This window comes from Eleutherodactylus coqui, chromosome 2, assembly GCF_035609145.1.
Source record: "Eleutherodactylus coqui strain aEleCoq1 chromosome 2, aEleCoq1.hap1, whole genome shotgun sequence".
In the NCBI taxonomy this organism is placed as follows: domain Eukaryota; kingdom Metazoa; phylum Chordata; class Amphibia; order Anura; family Eleutherodactylidae; genus Eleutherodactylus; species Eleutherodactylus coqui.
In genome coordinates, this window is record NC_089838.1 from 7120030 (window position 1) to 7146439 (window position 26410).

Below are 26410 nucleotides of genomic sequence, written 5' to 3' on the forward strand. Positions count from 1 at the left end.
CTTGTACATAGGGGGCAGTATTATAGTAGTTATATTCTTGTACATTGTGGGCAGTATTATAGTAGTTATATTCTTGTACATAGGGGGCAGTATTATAGTAGTTATATTCCTGTACATAGGGGGCAGTATTATAGTAGTTATATCCTTGTACATAGGGGGCAGTATTATAGTAGTTATATTCTTGTACATAGGAGCAGTATTATAGTAGTTATATTCTTGTACATTGTGGGCAGTATTATAGTAGTTATATTCTTGTACATAGGGAGCAGTATTATAGTAGTTATATTCTTGTACATAGGGGGCAGTATTATAGTAGTTATATTCTTGTACATAGGAGGCAGTATTATAGTAGTTATATTCTTGTACATAGGGGCAGTATTATAGTAGTTATATCCTTGTACATAGGAGGCAGTATTATAGTAGTTATATTCTTGTATATAGGGAGCAGTATTATAGCAGTTATATTCTTGTATATAGGGAGCAGTATTATAGTAGTTATATTCTTGTACATAGGAGCAGTATTATAGTAGTTATATTCTTGTACATAGGGGGCAGTATTATAGTAGTTATATTGTTGTACATAGGGGGCAGTATTATAGTAGTTATATTGTTGTACATAGGGGGCAGTATTATAGTAGTTATATTCTTGTACATAGGGGGCAGTATTATAGTAGTTATATCCTTGTACATAGGGGGCAGTATTATAGTAGTTATATTCTTGTACATAGGGGGCAGTATTATAGTAGTTATATTCTTGTACATATGAGGCAGTATTATAGTAGTTATATTCTTGCACATAGGGGCAGTATTACAGTAGTTATATCCTTGTATATAGGGGCAGTATTATAGTAGTTATATTCCTGTACATAGGGGGCAGTATTATAGTAGTTATATTCTTGTACATAGGAGGCAGTATTATAGTAGTTATATTCTTGTACATAGGGGGCAGTATTATAGTAGTTATATTCTTGTACATAGGAGCAGTATTATAGTAGTTATATTCTTGTACATAGGGAGCAGTATTATAGTAGTTATATTCTTGTACATAGGGGGCAGTATTATAGTAGTTATATTCTTGTACATAGTGGGCAGTATTATAGTAGTTATATTCTTGTACATAGGGGGCAGTATTATAGTAGTTATATTCCTGTACATAGGGGGCAGTATTATAGTAGTTATATTCCTGTACATAGGGGGCAGTATTATAGTAATTATATTCTTGTACATAGGGGGCAGTATTATAGTAGTTATATTCTTGTACATAGGAGCAGTATTATAGTAGTTATATTCTTGTACATAGGGGCAGTATTATAGTAGTTATATTCTTGTACATAGGGGCAGTATTATAGTAGTTATATCCTTGTACATAGGGGGCAGTATTATAGTAGTTATATTCTTGTACATAGGGGGCAGTATTATAGTAGTTATATTCTTGTACATAGGGGGCAGTATTATAGTAGTTATATTCTTATACATATGAGGCAGTATTATAGTAGTTATATTCTTGCACATAGGGGCAGTATTACAGTAGTTATATTCTTGTATATAGGGGCAGTATTATAGTAGTTATAATCCTGTACATAGGGGGCAGTATTATAGTAGTTATATTCCTGTACATAGGGGGCAGTATTATAGTAGTTATATTCTTGCACATAGGGGCAGTATTACAGTAGTTATATTCTTGTATATAGGGGCAGTATTATAGTAGTTATATTCCTGTACATAGGGGGCAGTATTATAGTAGTTATATTCCTGTACATAGGGGGCAGTATTATAATAGTTATATTCCTGTACATAGGGGGCATTATTATAGTAGTTATATTCTTGTACATAGGAGCAGTATTATAGTAGTTATATGCTTGTACATAGGGGGCAGTATTATAGTAGTTATATTCTTGTACATAGGGGCAGTATTATAGTAGTTATATTCTTGTACATAGGGAGCAGTATTATAATAGTTGTATTCTTGTACATAGGGGACAGTATTATAGTAGTTATATTCTTGTACATAGGGAGCAGTATTATAATAGTTATATTCCTGTACATAGGGGACAGTATTATAGTAGTTATATTCTTGTTCATAGGGAGCAGTATTATAGTAGTTATATTCTTGTACATAGGGGACAGTATTATAGTAGTTATATTCTTGTACATAGGGAGCAGTATTATAATAGTTATATTCCTGTACATAGGGGGCAGTATTATAGTAGTTATATTCTTGTACATAGGGGGGAGTATTATACTAGTTATATTCTTGTACATAGGGGACAGTATTATAGCAGTTATATTCTTGTACATAGGGGGCAGTATTATAGTAGTTATGTTCTTGTACATAGGGGGCAGTATTATAGTAGTTATATTCTTGTACATAGGGGGCAGTATTATAGTAGTTATGTTCTTGTACATAGGGGGCAGTATTATAGTAGTTATATTCTTGTACATAGGGGCAGTATTATAGTAGTTATATTCTTGTACATAGGGGGCAGTATTATAGTAGTTATATTCTTGTACATAGGGGGCAGTATTATAGTAGTTATATTCTTGCACATAGGGGCAGTATTACAGTAGTTATATTCTTGTATATAGGGGCAGTATTATAGTAGTTATATTCCTGTACATAGGGGGCAGTATTATAGTAGTTATATTCCTGTACATAGGGGGCAGTATTATAGTAGTTATATTCTTGTACATAGGGAGCAGTATTATAGTAGGTATATTCTTGTACATAGGGGACAGTATTATAGTAGTTATATTCTTGTACATAGGGGACAGTATTATAGTAGTTATATTCTTGTACATAGGGGACAGTATTATAGTAGTTATATTCTTGTACATAGGGAGCAGTATTATAGTAGTTATATTCTTGTACATAGGAGGCAGTATTATAGTAGTTATATTCTTGTACATAGGGGGCAGTATTATAGTAGTTATATTCTTGTACATAGAGGGCAGTATTATAGTAGTTATATTCTTGTACATAGGAGCAGTATTATAGTAGTTATATTCTTGTACATAGGGGGCAGTATTATAGTAATTATATTCTTGTACATAGGGGACAGTATTATAGTAGTTATATTCTTGTACATAGGAGCAGTATTATAGTAGTTATATTCTTGTACATAGGAGCAGTATTATAGTAGTTATATTCTTGTACATAGGAGCAGTATTATAGTAGTTATATTCTTGTACATAGGGGGCAGTATTATAGTAGTTATGTTCTTGTACATAGGGGGCAGTATTATAGTAGTTATATTCTTGTACATAGGGGCAGTATTATAGTAGTTATATTCTTGTACATAGGGGGCAGTATTATAGTAGTTATATTCTTGTACATAGGGGGCAGTATTATAGTAGTTATATTCTTGTACATATGAGGCAGTATTATAGTAGTTATATTCTTGTACATAGGTGGCAGTATTATAGTAGTTATATCCTTGTACATAGGAGGCAGTATTATAGTAGTTATATTCTTGTATATAGGGAGCAGTATTATAGTAGTAATATCCTTGTACATAGGAGGCAGTATTATAGTAGTTATATTCTTGTATATAGGGAGCAGTATTATAGTACTTATATCCTTGTACATAGGAGGCAGTATTATAGTAGTTATATTCTTGTATATAGGGAGCAGTATTATAGTAGTTATATTCTTGTATATAGGGAGCAGTATTATAGTAGTTATATTCTTGTACATAGGAGCAGTATTATAGTAGTTATATTCTTGTACATAGGAGCAGTATTATACTAGTTATATTCTTGTACATAGGGAGCAGTATTATAGTAGTTATATCCTTGTACATAGGAGGCAGTATTATAGTAGTTATATTCTTGTATATAGGGAGCAGTATTATAGTAGTTATATTCTTGTATATAGGGAGCAGTATTATAGTAGTTATATTCTTGTACATAGGAGCAGTATTATAGTAGTTATATTCTTGTACATAGGGGGCAGTATTATAGTAGTTATATTCTTGTATATAGGGAGCAGTATTATAGTAGTTATATCCTTGTACATAGGAGGCAGTATTATAGTAGTTATATTCTTGTATATAGGGAGCAGTATTATAGTAGTTATATTGTTGTACATAGGGGGCAGTATTATAGTAGTTATATTGTTGTACATAGGGGGCAGTATTATAGTAGTTATATTCTTGTACATAGGGGGCAGTATTATAGTAGTTATATCCTTGTACATAGGGGGCAGTATTATAGTAGTTATATTCTTGTACATAGGGGGCAGTATTATAGTAGTTATATTCTTGTACATATGAGGCAGTATTATAGTAGTTATATTCTTGCACATAGGGGCAGTATTACAGTAGCTATATTCTTGTATATAGGGGCAGTATTATAGTAGTTATATTCCTGTACATAGGAGCAGTATTATAGTAGTTATATTCTTGTACATAGGAGCAGTATTATAGTAGTTATATTCTTGTACATAGGGGGCAGTATTATAGTAGTTATGTTCTTGTACATAGGGGGCAGTATTATAGTAGTTATATTCTTGTACATAGGGGCAGTATTATAGTAGTTATATTCTTGTACATAGGGGGCAGTATTATAGTAGTTATATTCTTGTACATAGGGGGCAGTATTATAGTAGTTATATTCTTGTACATATGAGGCAGTATTATAGTAGTTATATTCTTGTACATAGGTGGCAGTATTATAGTAGTTATATCCTTGTACATAGGAGGCAGTATTATAGTAGTTATATTCTTGTATATAGGGAGCAGTATTATAGTAGTAATATCCTTGTACATAGGAGGCAGTATTATAGTAGTTATATTCTTGTATATAGGGAGCAGTATTATAGTACTTATATCCTTGTACATAGGAGGCAGTATTATAGTAGTTATATTCTTGTATATAGGGAGCAGTATTATAGTAGTTATATTCTTGTATATAGGGAGCAGTATTATAGTAGTTATATTCTTGTACATAGGAGCAGTATTATAGTAGTTATATTCTTGTACATAGGAGCAGTATTATACTAGTTATATTCTTGTACATAGGGAGCAGTATTATAGTAGTTATATCCTTGTACATAGGAGGCAGTATTATAGTAGTTATATTCTTGTATATAGGGAGCAGTATTATAGTAGTTATATTCTTGTATATAGGGAGCAGTATTATAGTAGTTATATTCTTGTACATAGGAGCAGTATTATAGTAGTTATATTCTTGTACATAGGGGGCAGTATTATAGTAGTTATATTCTTGTATATAGGGAGCAGTATTATAGTAGTTATATCCTTGTACATAGGAGGCAGTATTATAGTAGTTATATTCTTGTATATAGGGAGCAGTATTATAGTAGTTATATTGTTGTACATAGGGGGCAGTATTATAGTAGTTATATTGTTGTACATAGGGGGCAGTATTATAGTAGTTATATTCTTGTACATAGGGGGCAGTATTATAGTAGTTATATCCTTGTACATAGGGGGCAGTATTATAGTAGTTATATTCTTGTACATAGGGGGCAGTATTATAGTAGTTATATTCTTGTACATATGAGGCAGTATTATAGTAGTTATATTCTTGCACATAGGGGCAGTATTACAGTAGCTATATTCTTGTATATAGGGGCAGTATTATAGTAGTTATATTCCTGTACATAGGGGGCAGTATTATAGTAGTTATATTCTTGTACATAGGAGGCAGTATTATAGTAGTTATATTCTTGTACATAGGGGGCAGTATTATAGTAGTTATATTCTTGTACATAGGAGGCAGTATTATAGTAGATATATACTTGTACATAGTAGCAGTATTATAGTAGTTATATTCTTGTACATAGGGGCAGTATTATAGTAGTTATATTCTTGTACATAGGGAGCAGTATTATAGTAGTTATATTCTTGTACATAGGGGGCAGTATTATAGTAGTTATATTCTTGTACATAGTGGGCAGTATTGTAGTAGTTATATTCTTGTACATAGGAGCAGTATTATAGTAGTTATATTCTTGTACATAGGGGCAGTATTATAGTAGTTATATTCTTGTACATAGGGGCAGTATTATAGTAGTTATATCCTTGTACATAGGGGGCAGTATTATAGTAGTTATATTCTTGTACATAGGGGGCAGTATTATAGTAGTTGTATTCCTGTACATAGGGGGCAGTATTATAGTAGTTATATTCCTGTACATAGGGGGCAGTATTATAGTAATTATATTCTTGTACATAGGGGGCAGTATTATAGTAGTTATATTCTTGTACATAGGAGCAGTATTATAGTAGTTATATTCTTGTACATAGGGGCAGTATTATAGTAGGTATATTCTTGTACATAGGGGCAGTATTATAGTAGTTATATCCTTGTACATAGGAGGCAGTATTATAGTAGTTATATTCTTGTATATAGGGAGCAGTATTATAGTAGTTATATCCTTGTACATAGGAGGCAGTATTATAGTAGTTATATTCTTGTATATAGGGAGCAGTATTATAGTAGTTATATTCTTGTATATAGGGAGCAGTATTATAGTAGTTATATTCTTGTACATAGGAGCAGTATTAGTTATATTCTTGTACATAGGAGCAGTATTATAGTAGTTATATTCTTGTACATAGGGAGCAGTATTATAGTAGTTATATCCTTGTACATAGGAGGCAGTATTATAGTAGTTATATTCTTGTATATAGGGAGCAGTATTATAGTAGTTATATTCTTGTATATAGGGAGCAGTATTATAGTAGTTATATTCTTGTACATAGGAGCAGTATTATAGTAGTTATATTCTTGTACATAGGGGGCAGTATTATAGTAGTTATATTGTTGTACATAGGGGGCAGTATTATAGTAGTTATATTGTTGTACATAGGGGGCAGTATTATAGTAGTTATATTCTTGTACATAGGGGGCAGTATTATAGTAGTTATATCCTTGTACATAGGGGGCAGTATTATAGTAGTTATATTCTTGTACATAGGGGGCAGTATTATAGTAGTTATATTCTTGTACATATGAGGCAGTATTATAGTAGTTATATTCTTGCACATAGGGGCAGTATTACAGTAGTTATATTCTTGTATATAGGGGCAGTATTATAGTAGTTATATTCCTGTACATAGGGGGCAGTATTATAGTAGTTATATTCTTGTACATAGGAGGCAGTATTATAGTAGTTATATTCTTGTACATAGTAGCAGTATTATAGTAGTTATATTCTTGTACATAGGGGCAGTATTATAGTAGTTATATTCTTGTACATAGGGAGCAGTATTATAGTAGTTATATTCTTGTACATAGGGGGCAGTATTATAGTAGTTATATTCTTGTACATAGTGGGCAGTATTGTAGTAGTTATATTCTTGTACATAGGAGCAGTATTATAGTAGTTATATTCTTGTACATAGGGGCAGTATTATAGTAGTTATATTCTTGTACATAGGGGCAGTATTATAGTAGTTATATCCTTGTACATAGGGGCAGTATTATAGTAGTTATATTCTTGTACATAGGTGGCAGTATTATAGTAGTTATATTCCTGTACATAGGGGGCAGTATTATAGTAGTTATATTCCTGTACATAGGGGGCAGTATTATAGTAATTATATTCTTGTACATAGGGGGCAGTATTATAGTAGTTATATTCTTGTACATAGGAGCAGTATTATAGTAGTTATATTCTTGTACATAGGGGCAGTATTATAGTAGTTATATTCTTGTACATAGGGGCAGTATTATAGTAGTTATATCCTTGTACATAGGGGGCAGTATTATAGTAGTTATATTCTTGTACATAGGGGGCAGTATTATAGTAGTTATATTCTTGTACATAGGGGGCAGTATTATAGTAGTTATATTCTTGTACATATGAGGCAGTATTATAGTAGTTACATTCTTGCACATAGGGGCAGTATTACAGTAGTTATATTCTTGTACATAGGGGCAGTATTATAGTAGTTATATTCTTGTACATAGGGGGCAGTATTATAGTAGTTATATTCTTGTACATAGTGGGCAGTATTGTAGTAGTTATATTCTTGTACATAGGAGCAGTATTATAGTAGTTATATTCTTGCACATAGGGGCAGTATTACAGTAGTTATATTCTTGTACATAGGGGCAGTATTATAGTAGTTATATTCCTGTACATAGGGGGCAGTATTATAGTAGTTATATTCCTGTACATAGGGGGCAGTATTATAGTAGTTATATTCCTGTACATAGGGGGCAGTATTATAGTAGTTATATTCCTGTACATAGGGGGCATTATTATAGTAGTTATATTCTTGTACATAGGAGCAGTATTATAGTAGTTATATTCTTGTACATAGGGGGCAGTATTATAGTAGTTATATTCTTGTACATAGGGGGCAGTATTATAGTAATTATATTCTTGTACATAGGGGGCAGTATTATAGTAGTTATATTCTTGTACATAGGAGCAGTATTATAGTAGTTATATTCTTGTACATAGGGGCAGTATTATAGTAGTTATATTCTTGTACATAGGGGCAGTATTATAGTAGTTATATTCTTGTACATAGGGGCAGTATTATAGTAGTTATATTCTTGTACATAGGGAGCAGTATTATAATAGTTGTATTCTTGTACATAGGGGACAGTATTATAGTAGTTATATTCTTGTACATAGGGAGCAGTATTATAATAGTTATATTCCTGTACATAGGGGACAGTATTATAGTAGTTATATTCTTGTTCATAGGGAGCAGTATTATAGTAGTTATATTCTTGTACATAGGGGACAGTATTATAGTAGTTATATTCTTGTACATAGGGAGCAGTATTATAGTAGTTATATTCCTGTACATAGGGGGCAGTATTATAGTAGTTATATTCTTGTACATAGGGGGCAGTATTATAGTAGTTATATTCTTGTACATAGGGGACAGTATTATAGTAGTTATATTCTTGTACATAGGGAGCAGTATTATAGTAGTTATATTCTTGTACATAGGAGGCAGTATTATAGTAGTTATATTCTTGTACATAGGGGGCAGTATTATAGTAGTTATATTCTTGTACATAGAGGGCAGTATTATAGTAGTTATATTCTTGTACATAGGAGCAGTATTATAGTAGTTATATTCTTGTACATAGGGGGCAGTATTATAGTAATTATATTCTTGTACATAGGGGACAGTATTATAGTAGTTATATTCTTGTACATAGGAGCAGTATTATAGTAGTTATATTCTTGTACATAGGAGCAGTATTATAGTAGTTATATTCTTGTACATAGGAGCAGTATTATAGTAGTTATATTCTTGTACATAGGGGGCAGTATTATAGTAGTTATGTTCTTGTACATAGGGGGCAGTATTATAGTAGTTATATTCTTGTACATAGGGGCAGTATTATAGTAGTTATATTCTTGTACATAGGGGGCAGTATTATAGTAGTTATATTCTTGTACATAGGGGGCAGTATTATAGTAGTTATATTCTTGCACATAGGGGCAGTATTACAGTAGTTATATTCTTGTATATAGGGGCAGTATTATAGTAGTTATATTCCTGTACATAGGGGGCAGTATTATAGTAGTTATATTCCTGTACATAGGGGGCAGTATTATAGTAGTTATATTCCTGTACATAGGGGGCAGTATTATAGTAGTTATATTCTTGTACATAGGAGCAGTATTATAGTAGTTATATTCTTGTACATAGGGGGCAGTATTATAGTAGTTATATTCTTGTACATAGGGGGCAGTATTATAGTAATTATATTCTTGTACATAGGGGGCAGTATTATAGTAGTTATATTCTTGTACATAGGAGCAGTATTATAGTAGTTATATTCTTGTACATAGGAGCAGTATTATAGTAGTTATATTCTTGTACATAGGGGCAGTATTATAGTAGTTATATTCTTGTACATAGGGGCAGTATTATAGTAGTTATATTCTTGTACATAGGGGCAGTATTATAGTAGTTATATTCCTGTACATAGGGGCAGTATTATAGTAGTTATATTCTTGTACATAGGGAGCAGTATTATAATAGTTATATTCCTGTACATAGGGGACAGTATTATAGTAGTTATATTCTTGTTCATAGGGAGCAGTATTATAGTAGTTATATCCTTGTACATAGCAGGCAGTATTATAGTAGTTATATTCTTGTACATAGGAGGCAGTATTATAGTAGTTATATTCTTGTACATAGGGGGCAGTATTATAGTAGTTATATTCTTGTACATAGGAGGAAGTATAGTAGTTATATTCTTGTACATAGGGGACAGTATTATAGTAGTTATATTCTTGTCCATAGGGAGCAGTATTATAATAGTTATATTCCTGTACATAGGGGACAGTATTATAGTAGTTATATTCTTGTACATAGGGGACAGTATTATAGTAGTTATATTCTTGTACATAGGGGACAGTATTATAGTAGTTATATTCTTGTACATAGGGAGCAGTATTATAGTAGTTATATTCTTGTACATAGGAGGCAGTATTATAGTAGTTATATTCTTGTACATAGGGGGCAGTATTATAGTAGTTATATTCTTGTACATAGAGGGCAGTATTATAGTAGTTATATTCTTGTACATAGGGAGCAGTATTATAATAGTTATATTCCTGTACATAGGGGACAGTATTATAGTAGTTATATTCTTGTTCATAGGGAGCAGTATTATAGTAGTTATATTCTTGTACATAGGGGACAGTATTATAGTAGTTATATTCTTGTCCATAGGGAGCAGTATTATAATAGTTATATTCCTGTACATAGGGGACAGTATTATAGTAGTTATATTCTTGTACATAGGGGACAGTATTATAGTAGTTATATTCTTGTACATAGGGGACAGTATTATAGTAGTTATATTCTTGTACATAGGGAGCAGTATTATAGTAGTTATATTCTTGTACATAGGAGGCAGTATTATAGTAGTTATATTCCTGTACATAGGGGGCAGTATTATAGTAGTTATATTCTTGTACATAGGGAGCAGTATTATAGTAGTTATATTCTTGTACATAGGGGCAGTATTATAGTAGTTATATTCTTGTACATAGGGGCAGTATTATAGTAGTTATATTCTTGTACATAGGGGCAGTATTATAGTAGTTATATTCCTGTACATAGGGGCAGTATTATAGTAGTTATATTCTTGTACATAGGGAGCAGTATTATAATAGTTATATTCCTGTACATAGGGGACAGTATTATAGTAGTTATATTCTTGTTCATAGGGAGCAGTATTATAGTAGTTATATTCTTGTACATAGGGGACAGTATTATAGTAGTTATATTCTTGTCCATAGGGAGCAGTATTATAATAGTTATATTCCTGTACATAGGGGACAGTATTATAGTAGTTATATTCTTGTACATAGGGGACAGTATTATAGTAGTTATATTCTTGTACATAGGGGACAGTATTATAGTAGTTATATTCTTGTACATAGGGAGCAGTATTATAGTAGTTATATTCTTGTACATAGGAGGCAGTATTATAGTAGTTATATTCTTGTACATAGGGGGCAGTATTATAGTAGTTATATTCTTGTACATAGAGGGCAGTATTATAGTAGTTATATTCTTGTACATAGGGAGCAGTATTATAATAGTTATATTCCTGTACATAGGGGACAGTATTATAGTAGTTATATTCTTGTTCATAGGGAGCAGTATTATAGTAGTTATATTCTTGTACATAGGGGACAGTATTATAGTAGTTATATTCTTGTCCATAGGGAGCAGTATTATAATAGTTATATTCCTGTACATAGGGGACAGTATTATAGTAGTTATATTCTTGTACATAGGGGACAGTATTATAGTAGTTATATTCTTGTACATAGGGAGCAGTATTATAGTAGTTATATTCTTGTACATAGGAGGCAGTATTATAGTAGTTATATTCTTGTACATAGGGGGCAGTATTATAGTAGTTATATTCTTGTACATAGAGGGCAGTATTATAGTAGTTATATTCTTGTACATAGGAGCAGTATTATAGTAGTTATATTCTTGTACATAGGGGGCAGTATTATAGTAATTATATTCTTGTACATAGGGGACAGTATTATAGTAGTTATATTCTTGTACATAGGAGCAGTATTATAGTAGTTATATTCTTGTACATAGGAGCAGTATTATAGTAGTTATATTCTTGTACATAGGAGCAGTATTATAGTAGTTATATTCTTGTACATAAGGGGCAGTATTATAGTAGTTATGTTCTTGTACATAGGGGGCAGTATTATAGTAGTTATATTCTTGTACATAGGGGCAGTATTATAGTAGTTATATTCTTGTACATAGGGGGCAGTATTATAGTAGTTATATTCTTGTACATAGGGGGCAGTATTATAGTAGTTATATTCTTGTACATATGAGGCAGTATTATAGTAGTTATATTCTTGTACATAGGTGGCAGTATTATAGTAGTTATATCCTTGTACATAGGAGGCAGTATTATAGTAGTTATATTCTTGTATATAGGGAGCAGTATTATAGTAGTAATATCCTTGTACATAGGAGGCAGTATTATAGTAGTTATATTCTTGTATATAGGGAGCAGTATTATAGTACTTATATCCTTGTACATAGGAGGCAGTATTATAGTAGTTATATTCTTGTATATAGGGAGCAGTATTATAGTAGTTATATTCTTGTATATAGGGAGCAGTATTATAGTAGTTATATTCTTGTACATAGGAGCAGTATTATAGTAGTTATATTCTTGTACATAGGAGCAGTATTATACTAGTTATATTCTTGTACATAGGGAGCAGTATTATAGTAGTTATATCCTTGTACATAGGAGGCAGTATTATAGTAGTTATATTCTTGTATATAGGGAGCAGTATTATAGTAGTTATATTCTTGTATATAGGGAGCAGTATTATAGTAGTTATATTCTTGTACATAGGAGCAGTATTATAGTAGTTATATTCTTGTACATAGGGGGCAGTATTATAGTAGTTATATTCTTGTATATAGGGAGCAGTATTATAGTAGTTATATCCTTGTACATAGGAGGCAGTATTATAGTAGTTATATTCTTGTATATAGGGAGCAGTATTATAGTAGTTATATTGTTGTACATAGGGGGCAGTATTATAGTAGTTATATTGTTGTACATAGGGGGCAGTATTATAGTAGTTATATTCTTGTACATAGGGGGCAGTATTATAGTAGTTATATCCTTGTACATAGGGGGCAGTATTATAGTAGTTATATTCTTGTACATAGGGGGCAGTATTATAGTAGTTATATTCTTGTACATATGAGGCAGTATTATAGTAGTTATATTCTTGCACATAGGGGCAGTATTACAGTAGCTATATTCTTGTATATAGGGGCAGTATTATAGTAGTTATATTCCTGTACATAGGAGCAGTATTATAGTAGTTATATTCTTGTACATAGGAGCAGTATTATAGTAGTTATATTCTTGTACATAGGGGGCAGTATTATAGTAGTTATGTTCTTGTACATAGGGGGCAGTATTATAGTAGTTATATTCTTGTACATAGGGGCAGTATTATAGTAGTTATATTCTTGTACATAGGGGGCAGTATTATAGTAGTTATATTCTTGTACATAGGGGGCAGTATTATAGTAGTTATATTCTTGTACATATGAGGCAGTATTATAGTAGTTATATTCTTGTACATAGGTGGCAGTATTATAGTAGTTATATCCTTGTACATAGGAGGCAGTATTATAGTAGTTATATTCTTGTATATAGGGAGCAGTATTATAGTAGTAATATCCTTGTACATAGGAGGCAGTATTATAGTAGTTATATTCTTGTATATAGGGAGCAGTATTATAGTACTTATATCCTTGTACATAGGAGGCAGTATTATAGTAGTTATATTCTTGTATATAGGGAGCAGTATTATAGTAGTTATATTCTTGTATATAGGGAGCAGTATTATAGTAGTTATATTCTTGTACATAGGAGCAGTATTATAGTAGTTATATTCTTGTACATAGGAGCAGTATTATACTAGTTATATTCTTGTACATAGGGAGCAGTATTATAGTAGTTATATCCTTGTACATAGGAGGCAGTATTATAGTAGTTATATTCTTGTATATAGGGAGCAGTATTATAGTAGTTATATTCTTGTATATAGGGAGCAGTATTATAGTAGTTATATTCTTGTACATAGGAGCAGTATTATAGTAGTTATATTCTTGTACATAGGGGGCAGTATTATAGTAGTTATATTCTTGTATATAGGGAGCAGTATTATAGTAGTTATATCCTTGTACATAGGAGGCAGTATTATAGTAGTTATATTCTTGTATATAGGGAGCAGTATTATAGTAGTTATATTGTTGTACATAGGGGGCAGTATTATAGTAGTTATATTGTTGTACATAGGGGGCAGTATTATAGTAGTTATATTCTTGTACATAGGGGGCAGTATTATAGTAGTTATATCCTTGTACATAGGGGGCAGTATTATAGTAGTTATATTCTTGTACATAGGGGGCAGTATTATAGTAGTTATATTCTTGTACATATGAGGCAGTATTATAGTAGTTATATTCTTGCACATAGGGGCAGTATTACAGTAGCTATATTCTTGTATATAGGGGCAGTATTATAGTAGTTATATTCCTGTACATAGGGGGCAGTATTATAGTAGTTATATTCTTGTACATAGGAGGCAGTATTATAGTAGTTATATTCTTGTACATAGGGGGCAGTATTATAGTAGTTATATTCTTGTACATAGGAGGCAGTATTATAGTAGATATATACTTGTACATAGTAGCAGTATTATAGTAGTTATATTCTTGTACATAGGGGCAGTATTATAGTAGTTATATTCTTGTACATAGGGAGCAGTATTATAGTAGTTATATTCTTGTACATAGGGGGCAGTATTATAGTAGTTATATTCTTGTACATAGTGGGCAGTATTGTAGTAGTTATATTCTTGTACATAGGAGCAGTATTATAGTAGTTATATTCTTGTACATAGGGGCAGTATTATAGTAGTTATATTCTTGTACATAGGGGCAGTATTATAGTAGTTATATCCTTGTACATAGGGGGCAGTATTATAGTAGTTATATTCTTGTACATAGGGGGCAGTATTATAGTAGTTATATTCCTGTACATAGGGGGCAGTATTATAGTAGTTATATTCCTGTACATAGGGGGCAGTATTATAGTAATTATATTCTTGTACATAGGGGGCAGTATTATAGTAGTTATATTCTTGTACATAGGAGCAGTATTATAGTAGTTATATTCTTGTACATAGGGGCAGTATTATAGTAGGTATATTCTTGTACATAGGGGCAGTATTATAGTAGTTATATCCTTGTACATAGGAGGCAGTATTATAGTAGTTATATTCTTGTATATAGGGAGCAGTATTATAGTAGTTATATCCTTGTACATAGGAGGCAGTATTATAGTAGTTATATTCTTGTATATAGGGAGCAGTATTATAGTAGTTATATTCTTGTATATAGGGAGCAGTATTATAGTAGTTATATTCTTGTACATAGGAGCAGTATTAGTTATATTCTTGTACATAGGAGCAGTATTATAGTAGTTATATTCTTGTACATAGGGAGCAGTATTATAGTAGTTATATCCTTGTACATAGGAGGCAGTATTATAGTAGTTATATTCTTGTATATAGGGAGCAGTATTATAGTAGTTATATTCTTGTATATAGGGAGCAGTATTATAGTAGTTATATTCTTGTACATAGGAGCAGTATTATAGTAGTTATATTCTTGTACATAGGGGGCAGTATTATAGTAGTTATATTGTTGTACATAGGGGGCAGTATTATAGTAGTTATATTGTTGTACATAGGGGGCAGTATTATAGTAGTTATATTCTTGTACATAGGGGGCAGTATTATAGTAGTTATATCCTTGTACATAGGGGGCAGTATTATAGTAGTTATATTCTTGTACATAGGGGGCAGTATTATAGTAGTTATATTCTTGTACATATGAGGCAGTATTATAGTAGTTATATTCTTGCACATAGGGGCAGTATTACAGTAGTTATATTCTTGTATATAGGGGCAGTATTATAGTAGTTATATTCCTGTACATAGGGGGCAGTATTATAGTAGTTATATTCTTGTACATAGGAGGCAGTATTATAGTAGTTATATTCTTGTACATAGTAGCAGTATTATAGTAGTTATATTCTTGTACATAGGGGCAGTATTATAGTAGTTATATTCTTGTACATAGGGAGCAGTATTATAGTAGTTATATTCTTGTACATAGGGGGCAGTATTATAGTAGTTATATTCTTGTACATAGTGGGCAGTATTGTAGTAGTTATATTCTTGTACATAGGAGCAGTATTATAGTAGTTATATTCTTGTACATAGGGGCAGTATTATAGTAGTTATATTCTTGTACATAGGGGCAGTATTATAGTAGTTATATCCTTGTACATAGGGGCAGTATTATAGTAGTTATATTCTTGTACATAGGTGGCAGTATTATAGTAGTTATATTCCTGTACATAGGGGGCAGTATTATAGTAGTTATATTCCTGTACATAGGGGGCAGTATTATAGTAATTATATTCTTGTACATAGGGGGCAGTATTATAGTAGTTATATTCTTGTACATAGGAGCAGTATTATAGTAGTTATATTCTTGTACATAGGGGCAGTATTATAGTAGTTATATTCTTGTACATAGGGGCAGTATTATAGTAGTTATATCCTTGTACATAGGGGGCAGTATTATAGTAGTTATATTCTTGTACATAGGGGGCAGTATTATAGTAGTTATATTCTTGTACATAGGGGGCAGTATTATAGTAGTTATATTCTTGTACATATGAGGCAGTATTATAGTAGTTACATTCTTGCACATAGGGGCAGTATTACAGTAGTTATATTCTTGTACATAGGGGCAGTATTATAGTAGTTATATTCTTGTACATAGGGGGCAGTATTATAGTAGTTATATTCTTGTACATAGTGGGCAGTATTGTAGTAGTTATATTCTTGTACATAGGAGCAGTATTATAGTAGTTATATTCTTGCACATAGGGGCAGTATTACAGTAGTTATATTCTTGTACATAGGGGCAGTATTATAGTAGTTATATTCCTGTACATAGGGGGCAGTATTATAGTAGTTATATTCCTGTACATAGGGGGCAGTATTATAGTAGTTATATTCCTGTACATAGGGGGCAGTATTATAGTAGTTATATTCCTGTACATAGGGGGCATTATTATAGTAGTTATATTCTTGTACATAGGAGCAGTATTATAGTAGTTATATTCTTGTACATAGGGGGCAGTATTATAGTAGTTATATTCTTGTACATAGGGGGCAGTATTATAGTAATTATATTCTTGTACATAGGGGGCAGTATTATAGTAGTTATATTCTTGTACATAGGAGCAGTATTATAGTAGTTATATTCTTGTACATAGGGGCAGTATTATAGTAGTTATATTCTTGTACATAGGGGCAGTATTATAGTAGTTATATTCTTGTACATAGGGGCAGTATTATAGTAGTTATATTCTTGTACATAGGGAGCAGTATTATAATAGTTGTATTCTTGTACATAGGGGACAGTATTATAGTAGTTATATTCTTGTACATAGGGAGCAGTATTATAATAGTTATATTCCTGTACATAGGGGACAGTATTATAGTAGTTATATTCTTGTTCATAGGGAGCAGTATTATAGTAGTTATATTCTTGTACATAGGGGACAGTATTATAGTAGTTATATTCTTGTACATAGGGAGCAGTATTATAGTAGTTATATTCCTGTACATAGGGGGCAGTATTATAGTAGTTATATTCTTGTACATAGGGGGCAGTATTATAGTAGTTATATTCTTGTACATAGGGGACAGTATTATAGTAGTTATATTCTTGTACATAGGGAGCAGTATTATAGTAGTTATATTCTTGTACATAGGAGGCAGTATTATAGTAGTTATATTCTTGTACATAGGGGGCAGTATTATAGTAGTTATATTCTTGTACATAGAGGGCAGTATTATAGTAGTTATATTCTTGTACATAGGAGCAGTATTATAGTAGTTATATTCTTGTACATAGGGGGCAGTATTATAGTAATTATATTCTTGTACATAGGGGACAGTATTATAGTAGTTATATTCTTGTACATAGGAGCAGTATTATAGTAGTTATATTCTTGTACATAGGAGCAGTATTATAGTAGTTATATTCTTGTACATAGGAGCAGTATTATAGTAGTTATATTCTTGTACATAGGGGGCAGTATTATAGTAGTTATGTTCTTGTACATAGGGGGCAGTATTATAGTAGTTATATTCTTGTACATAGGGGCAGTATTATAGTAGTTATATTCTTGTACATAGGGGGCAGTATTATAGTAGTTATATTCTTGTACATAGGGGGCAGTATTATAGTAGTTATATTCTTGCACATAGGGGCAGTATTACAGTAGTTATATTCTTGTATATAGGGGCAGTATTATAGTAGTTATATTCCTGTACATAGGGGGCAGTATTATAGTAGTTATATTCCTGTACATAGGGGGCAGTATTATAGTAGTTATATTCCTGTACATAGGGGGCAGTATTATAGTAGTTATATTCTTGTACATAGGAGCAGTATTATAGTAGTTATATTCTTGTACATAGGGGGCAGTATTATAGTAGTTATATTCTTGTACATAGGGGGCAGTATTATAGTAATTATATTCTTGTACATAGGGGGCAGTATTATAGTAGTTATATTCTTGTACATAGGAGCAGTATTATAGTAGTTATATTCTTGTACATAGGAGCAGTATTATAGTAGTTATATTCTTGTACATAGGGGCAGTATTATAGTAGTTATATTCTTGTACATAGGGGCAGTATTATAGTAGTTATATTCTTGTACATAGGGGCAGTATTATAGTAGTTATATTCCTGTACATAGGGGCAGTATTATAGTAGTTATATTCTTGTACATAGGGAGCAGTATTATAATAGTTATATTCCTGTACATAGGGGACAGTATTATAGTAGTTATATTCTTGTTCATAGGGAGCAGTATTATAGTAGTTATATTCTTGTACATAGGGGACAGTATTATAGTAGTTATATTCTTGTCCATAGGGAGCAGTATTATAATAGTTATATTCCTGTACATAGGGGACAGTATTATAGTAGTTATATTCTTGTACATAGGGGACAGTATTATAGTAGTTATATTCTTGTACATAGGGGACAGTATTATAGTAGTTATATTCTTGTACATAGGGAGCAGTATTATAGTAGTTATATTCTTGTACATAGGAGGCAGTATTATAGTAGTTATATTCTTGTACATAGGGGGCAGTATTATAGTAGTTATATTCTTGTACATAGAGGGCAGTATTATAGTAGTTATATTCTTGTACATAGGGAGCAGTATTATAATAGTTATATTCCTGTACATAGGGGACAGTATTATAGTAGTTATATTCTTGTTCATAGGGAGCAGTATTATAGTAGTTATATTCTTGTACATAGGGGACAGTATTATAGTAGTTATATTCTTGTCCATAGGGAGCAGTATTATAATAGTTATATTCCTGTACATAGGGGACAGTATTATAGTAGTTATATTCTTGTACATAGGGGACAGTATTATAGTAGTTATATTCTTGTACATAGGGGACAGTATTATAGTAGTTATATTCTTGTACATAGGGAGCAGTATTATAGTAGTTATATTCTTGTACATAGGAGGCAGTATTATAGTAGTTATATTCCTGTACATAGGGGGCAGTATTATAGTAGTTATATTCTTGTACATAGGGGGCAGTATTATAGTAGTTATATTCTTGTACATAGGGGGCAGTATTATAGTAGTTATATTCTTGTACATAGGGGGCAGTATTATAGTAGTTATATTCTTGTACATAGGGGGCAGTATTATAGTAGTTATATTCTTGTACATAGGAGGCAGTATTATAGTAGTTTTATTCTTGTACATAGGGAGCAGTATTATAGTAGTTATATTATTGTACATAGAGGGCAGTATTATAGTAGTTATATTCTTGTACATAGGAGGCAGTATTATAGTGGTTATATTCTTGTACATAGGAGGCAGTATTATAGTAGTTATATTCTTGTACATAGGGGGCAGTATTATAGTAGTTATATTCTTGTACATAGAGGGCAGTATTATAGTAGTTATATACTTGTACATAGGGGTAGTATTATAGAAGTTATATTCTTGTACATAGGGGGCAGTATTATAGTAGTTATATTCTTGTACATAGGGGACAGTATTATAGTAGTTATATTCTTGTACATAGGAGCAGTATTATAGTAGTTATATTTTTGTACATAGAGGGCAGTATTATAGTAGTTATATACTTGTACATAGGGGTAGTATTATAGTAGTTATATTCTTGTACATAGGGGGCAGTATTATAGTAGTTATATTCTTGTACATAGGGGGCAGTATTATAGTAGTTATATTCTTGTACATAGAGGGCAGTATTATAGTAGTTATATACTTGTACATAGGGGTAGTATTATAGTAGTTATATTCTTGTACATAGGGGGCAGTATTATAGTAGTTATATTCTTGTACATAGGGGACAGTATTATAGTAGTTATATTCTTGTACATAGGAGCAGTATTATAGTAGTTATATTTTTGTACACAGAGGCAATATTATAACAATTTTAGTCTTGTAGATAGTCGGAGTATTATAGTAGCTATATTGAGAACATTCAATTTGTACTCCACCCTGAGGCATGATGGAAGGAATATTAAGAATGAAATCATTATTTCACAGTTCTATCCTGTACAATGTTCTTGTGGGGGGAAATAGAAATGTTAATTGCACAATTGATGTTAATGTATTTTGTGTCTGGAATGTCCCTTTATGTGTCCGGCACATTTTAAAGAGGCAGACTGGCCTTTCTGATCGGACTTCTGCTTGTCTGCAGCGTTCATCATTGCCCTGAACTGCTGGAGCGTCAGTTGGTCAGCAAATCTCCAGACCCTCTTTACGGCACTGAAGTTAGTGGCTATTGGACTGATTATCGTACCCGGAATGATGGCCTTAGCGAGAGGTAAAACATGTATGTATGTATACCAAGCGGCTATACCTGGGCTTTGCCTCATAGAAACTCAGCCAAAATTTTCTGTGGCACTTTTCCTTCCTTACTTCAACCTGGCCTTTTGGGATTCATGAAATCGTGATGACTTGGAGCTTCAGGTACCAAATGGTCAACGATCCATTATGCTTGGGAAAGTTTATCTTTTTTTAACAATCCCTTTTTGTTAAGGTGACTTTACACGTGCCGATAGTTACCTGAATAATTGCGCAAATGAGCGATTCCAGGCGACTGTCAGCCCGGGTACACGTCGCTAGTTGTTTCTTTTAACCCTTTCCAATCCACTGTCTGACGTCTAATGACATTCTGATTGAAGCCTGTACAGCTCCGATGTCGGAAAACGTCCGGCAGGGTATTCTTACTGTATATTACTGGCTGCTCTGTTGTTGGGGGCCTCTCCAGCATATCCCATACCGCAGTACTGGCTCTAGCCAGCGGATAGCGCCATTGTATAATGGCAGAAAGAGAAAGCCGCCTAGGAAACCCTGAATCCAAAATTGGATTGCAAAGGGTTAACCTCCCTGAAACAGAACCGCTAAGTGTTTGATCTCTGTGCGACTCCGGCTTCCTGCGAATGGCGGTGGGAGGGCTGCGACAATCTCTAGCAGGCTGCTACTCCATTCATCTAAACTATTGTTTGTGTGTAAATCACAGGAGCGATAGTCGCGGTACGGCTGTCGGGCTCTTATGCGCCCCAGTGTTGTACCGTGTAAGGGTGCCTATAGAAGTGTCCCCTGATAAACTACAACTTCCAACAACACAATGTAATCTGTGGAGGAACTTGTCAATTCTGCAGTGCGTCCCAGATGGTCCCATACATCTTCTACTGGCGATAAATCCAGTGACCGGGCAGCCACAGAAGTGTGACAATGTTGTGGGGGCTCCTGTGACCTCCTTGTGTGTGCGGCCGAGCATTAGAGGAACACACGTGGCTGCAGGACGTCCTGAACATATCGCTGGGCTGTCATTGTCCCTCGTACCGCCACTAGAGGGGACAGACTGTTGTATGCGATGGCCCCCCAGACTATCACACCAGCAGGGGGCAGTGTGCCGCTCCACAGCAAAGGCAGACCTGAGGCGCTCACCCCGAGGTCTCCGGTCATGACCACGGATGTCATCAGCGCCCAAACTAAACCTGGATTAATCACTGCTAAAGACAACCCGGTTCTACTCTGTAGCGTCCAGTTTCATCGTTCAGAACATCACTGCAAACGGAGGCGATAGTGGGAGGATTTCAAAAGCGAAACACGTAATGGGCACCGTGATACCAAATGTCCTTCAGCCAAGTGCCTGGAAATGGTTTTGTGGTTCTGACAGACACCGGGGCCTGTTACAATGGCACCACTTGTCTCTGGATGATGGACAATGAAATAGTTGGAGCTGCTTCTGCTTGTCAGACGATCAGACAGTCCTCTTTACTGGTCCTAGTCACGTTGTGTGCGCATCCACCAGTCCCAAACCCCCTAACAGTCTAATCAGATGCTCATCTTTACTGGTGGTCTGTAGGGGGCGTCCTGAGCCCGGTCACCTTGTGTGCCCTCACACATCCACTGGTCCCAACACCTCCTAACAGTCTGGTCAGACGCTTCTCTCTACTGGTGGTCTGTAGGGGGCGTCCTGAGCCCGGTTACCTTGTGTGCCCCCGTCCACTGGTTCCAACAGCTTCTAACAGTCTGGTCAGATGCTCCTCTCTACTGGTGGTCTGTAGGGGTCGTCCTGAGCCCGGTCACCTTGTGGCCTCTCACACATCCACTGGTCCCAACACCTCCTAACAGTCTGGTCAGACTCTCCTCTCTACTGGTGGTCTGTAAAGGGGCCTGAGCCTGGTCGCCTTGTTTGTCCTCACACATCCACTGGTCCCAACAGCTTCTAACAATCTGGTCAGACACTCATCTTTACTGGTGGTCTGTAGGGGCGTCCTGAGCCCGGTCACCTTGTGTGCCCCCATCCACTGGTCCCAACAGCTTCTAACAGTGTGGTCAGACGCTCCTCTACTGGTGGTCTGTAGGGGATGTCCTGAGCTCGGTCACCTTGTGGCCTCTCACACATCCACTGGTCCCAACACCTCCTAACAGTCTGGTCAGACTCTCCTCTCTACTGGTGGTCTGTAGAGTTCGTCCTCAGCCTGGTCGCCTTGTTTGTCCTCACACATCCACTGGTCCCAACAGCTTCTAACAATCTGGTCAGCTGCTCCTCTCTACTGGTGGTCTGTAGGGGCGTCCTGAGCCCGGTCACCTTGTGTGCCCCCATCCACTGGTCCCAACAGCTTCTAACAGTGTGGTCAGACGCTCCTCTACTGGTGGTCTGTAGGGGATGTCCTGAGCCCGGTCACCTTGTGGCCTCTCACACATCCACTGGTCCCAACACCTCCTTACAGTCTGGTCAGACTCTCCTCTCTACTGGTGGTCTGTAAGGGGGCGTCCTGAGCCTGGTCACCTTGTGTGCCCTCACACATCCACTGGTCCCAACAGCTTCTAACAGTCTGGTCAGACATTCCTTTCTACTGGTCTGTCGGGGGGTTCTGAGCCCGGTCACCTTGTGTGCCCTCACACAGCCACTAGTCCTAGCACCTCCTAACAGTCTGGTCAGAATAGCCGGTGGGGGACATCAATACGACCATCCAGCTTCTCACATCCCAATAATGCCGGTAACGGGATGACATCTCTTCTCTGCGTCGTAGAGGTGTCTAGTGTTTAACAAGCTCTACAAGCGGAAGAAGAGGTCACTACACACAAGGAGCCTCCGAGAGCCTCTTATAGGCCAAGGGGGGAACCACTTTTAGGGCCTCCGGTGACCGTTCATCCAATCAACACAACTCTCATCATTTACAGATCTGCCTGAGATGAAGCTCAATATCAGGTTTAGTGGCAAAACAACAACTTCTTCTAGGGGCGAGATTGTTTTTGACAAAGAGTGCACATGGGCCAAGCTTGGGCGAACGATCACATTTCCAATTGCTTATTGCTGATGACTGCCCATGTAAAGGTGCCTACTGATCGAACAAATAAGACTCTTGCCTTACATGAAAATTTGTTGTCATCTTTTATACAGGCTCAAAAATGATCTTTGCCAGCAGCATATCCCCATCCTTAAACAGGCGATGTGCCACCAGCAATAACCTAAACTAATTGTGAACCGCTGCGCTATATTTGCACCATCTAAAAGTATAACCAACGAGTGATTGATGAAACTTTATGTCGCACTTTCAGGAAGGACTGAGAATTTCCAGGATGCATTTGATACGAGTTCATTGGCTCTGGACAAGATTCCACTGGCCTTTTACTCGGGAATGTTTGCCTTTGGAGGCTGGTGAGTGGTTCTGTTCTGATAGATTAGGCATAAATGGCTGCCACAGGGGGTCATCTGGCTTTAAACTACGAGGATAGAGCCAGCGGTGCCTCTACCATACGAGGTGGCAGCCAGTTGCCACCCAGCCTGTATTTTTTTTTGCTGGCCATATTAATGGGCAGTAAAAATTGATTGCAAGCTGTGAGCCGGCTGGGCAGAAGCCCAAGACACTCAGTGTGTAGTGGCGCTCCGGCTGCCGGTGCTGTCATCATTCTGTGACCCCTGACCTCTACCCCAAGCGTATGTGTTCCTGCACACAGACTCTGCCCTTTATGCAGTGCAGACGCCGGGAGAAGAGGTCAGGGGTCCCAGACTGATTACCGGAGTGACTGCCGGAACGCCACTACAGACCCAGTGAGTGCAATGCCTGTCAGGCTGCTGTCCAGCTGGAGGTCCGCTATGGAGCACTATTACTATTGGGGCCACTAACAGGGGACACTATTACTACTTGCACCAGTATTGCTGCTGTACCCACTAACAGGGAACACTATTGCAACTGTAGCCACTAATAGGGGACACTATTACTAGTGGAGCCATTATTACTACTGTGGCCAACTAATAGAGGGCACTACTACTGTGGCCAACTAACAGGGCACACTGTTACTGCTATGACCACTAACAGGGGCATTATTACTACTGTCGCCACTATGGGGATCACTATTACTACTGGGGCCACTATGGGGGCCACTATTACTACTGGAGCCAATATGGGGGACACACTGGGGCAATGGTGGGGAACATTATTATTACTGTCACCACTAATGGGGGACACTATTACTATTGTGGCCAGTAACTGGAGCATTATTACTAGTGGGGCCACTATAGGAGACAATTTTACTACTGGGGCCAGTAAGGTGGTCACTATTACTACAGGGGCCACTATGGGGGTCACTATTACTACAGGGGCCACTAACATGCTTGCTATTACTATTGGAGCCAATAACAGGGTCACTATTAGTATTAGGGCCTTTAAGGAGGGCATTTAATATTTGGGGCACTATTACTCTGTCATTTCAGACGAATCTCAATGGTTCGATATGTGTTAAGTATCTTGTGTATTGGTGCTTTCAATGCCTGTTAAATTGTTTGCTTCTTTCTTTTGCCGGGGAGGGGGCACCATTTCACACTTCACCTCAGGCAGTATAAAGGTTTGGGGCAGCCCTGGCTAGATCACGACGTTAATTGTCACATGCCCACTCTTCTGGAAGAGTTAGTATTGTGTCGCTGCCATCTGTGAATGGGTGTAGTTTATCGATGATATACAAAATATGCCATAGCAATGGCATAACTATAGAGGATGCAGGGCAGGCAGTTGCACCCGGGCCCAGGAGCCTTAGGGGCCCATAAGGCCTTTCTTCTCCATATAGGGAGCCCAGTACTATGAATTAAGCATTATAGTTGCGAGCCCTCTTACAGGTTTTGCATTGGGGCACAGGAGCTTCAAGTTACGCCTCTGCTAAGGGGTTAAGAGAAGTTGGGGGGGCCCCAAGTTAAACTTTTGCACTCAGGCCCATGAGCCTTTAGCTACGCCCCTGTTAGTATCGCAGCATGAAATGTATACGGTTATTGATGTCAGGATTTTAAGACCCTGTGCCTTCTCCCTCTCCACCTTTTTATCAGCTGAAAAGCTAGTGAAGATCTGGACTTCAAACCGGGTCTTAACGGAAACTCAGAATCAACAGAATTTACATCCAGACCACAGATGTCATTATGACTGACCAGAAGTTAGATGCAACTTTTTCCCATTCAGCACAAGAATTTCATCATTTCTTTTTTGGTCAGGAAACACAAAATGCATGAGAAGAACTGTGTTGACATCACAAAGCGTAAACTGGGCCTAAGGCTGGATTCACACAAATATATATCGGCTCGGTTTTCACGCCGAGCCGATATACGGTGTCTTCATCTGCAGGGGGGGGAGGATGGAAGAACCAGGAGCAGGAACTGAGCTCCCGCCCCCTCTCTGCCTCCTCTCCACCCCCTCTCTGCG

General features: G+C 35.6%; 1 protein-coding gene across 1 annotated transcript in view; it reads left to right on the forward strand.

Annotated features, from left to right (window-relative positions):
• Positions 1-26410, forward strand: part of LOC136611004 (cystine/glutamate transporter-like) — a 50323-nt gene that overhangs the window by 12841 nt on the left and 11072 nt on the right. Inside the window, exons 4-5 of the mRNA XM_066590239.1 lie at positions 20902-21027; positions 24282-24381. Of these exons, the coding sequence (XP_066446336.1) occupies positions 20902-21027; positions 24282-24381 (226 nt within the window). The remainder of the gene's footprint in view (positions 1-20901; positions 21028-24281; positions 24382-26410) is intronic.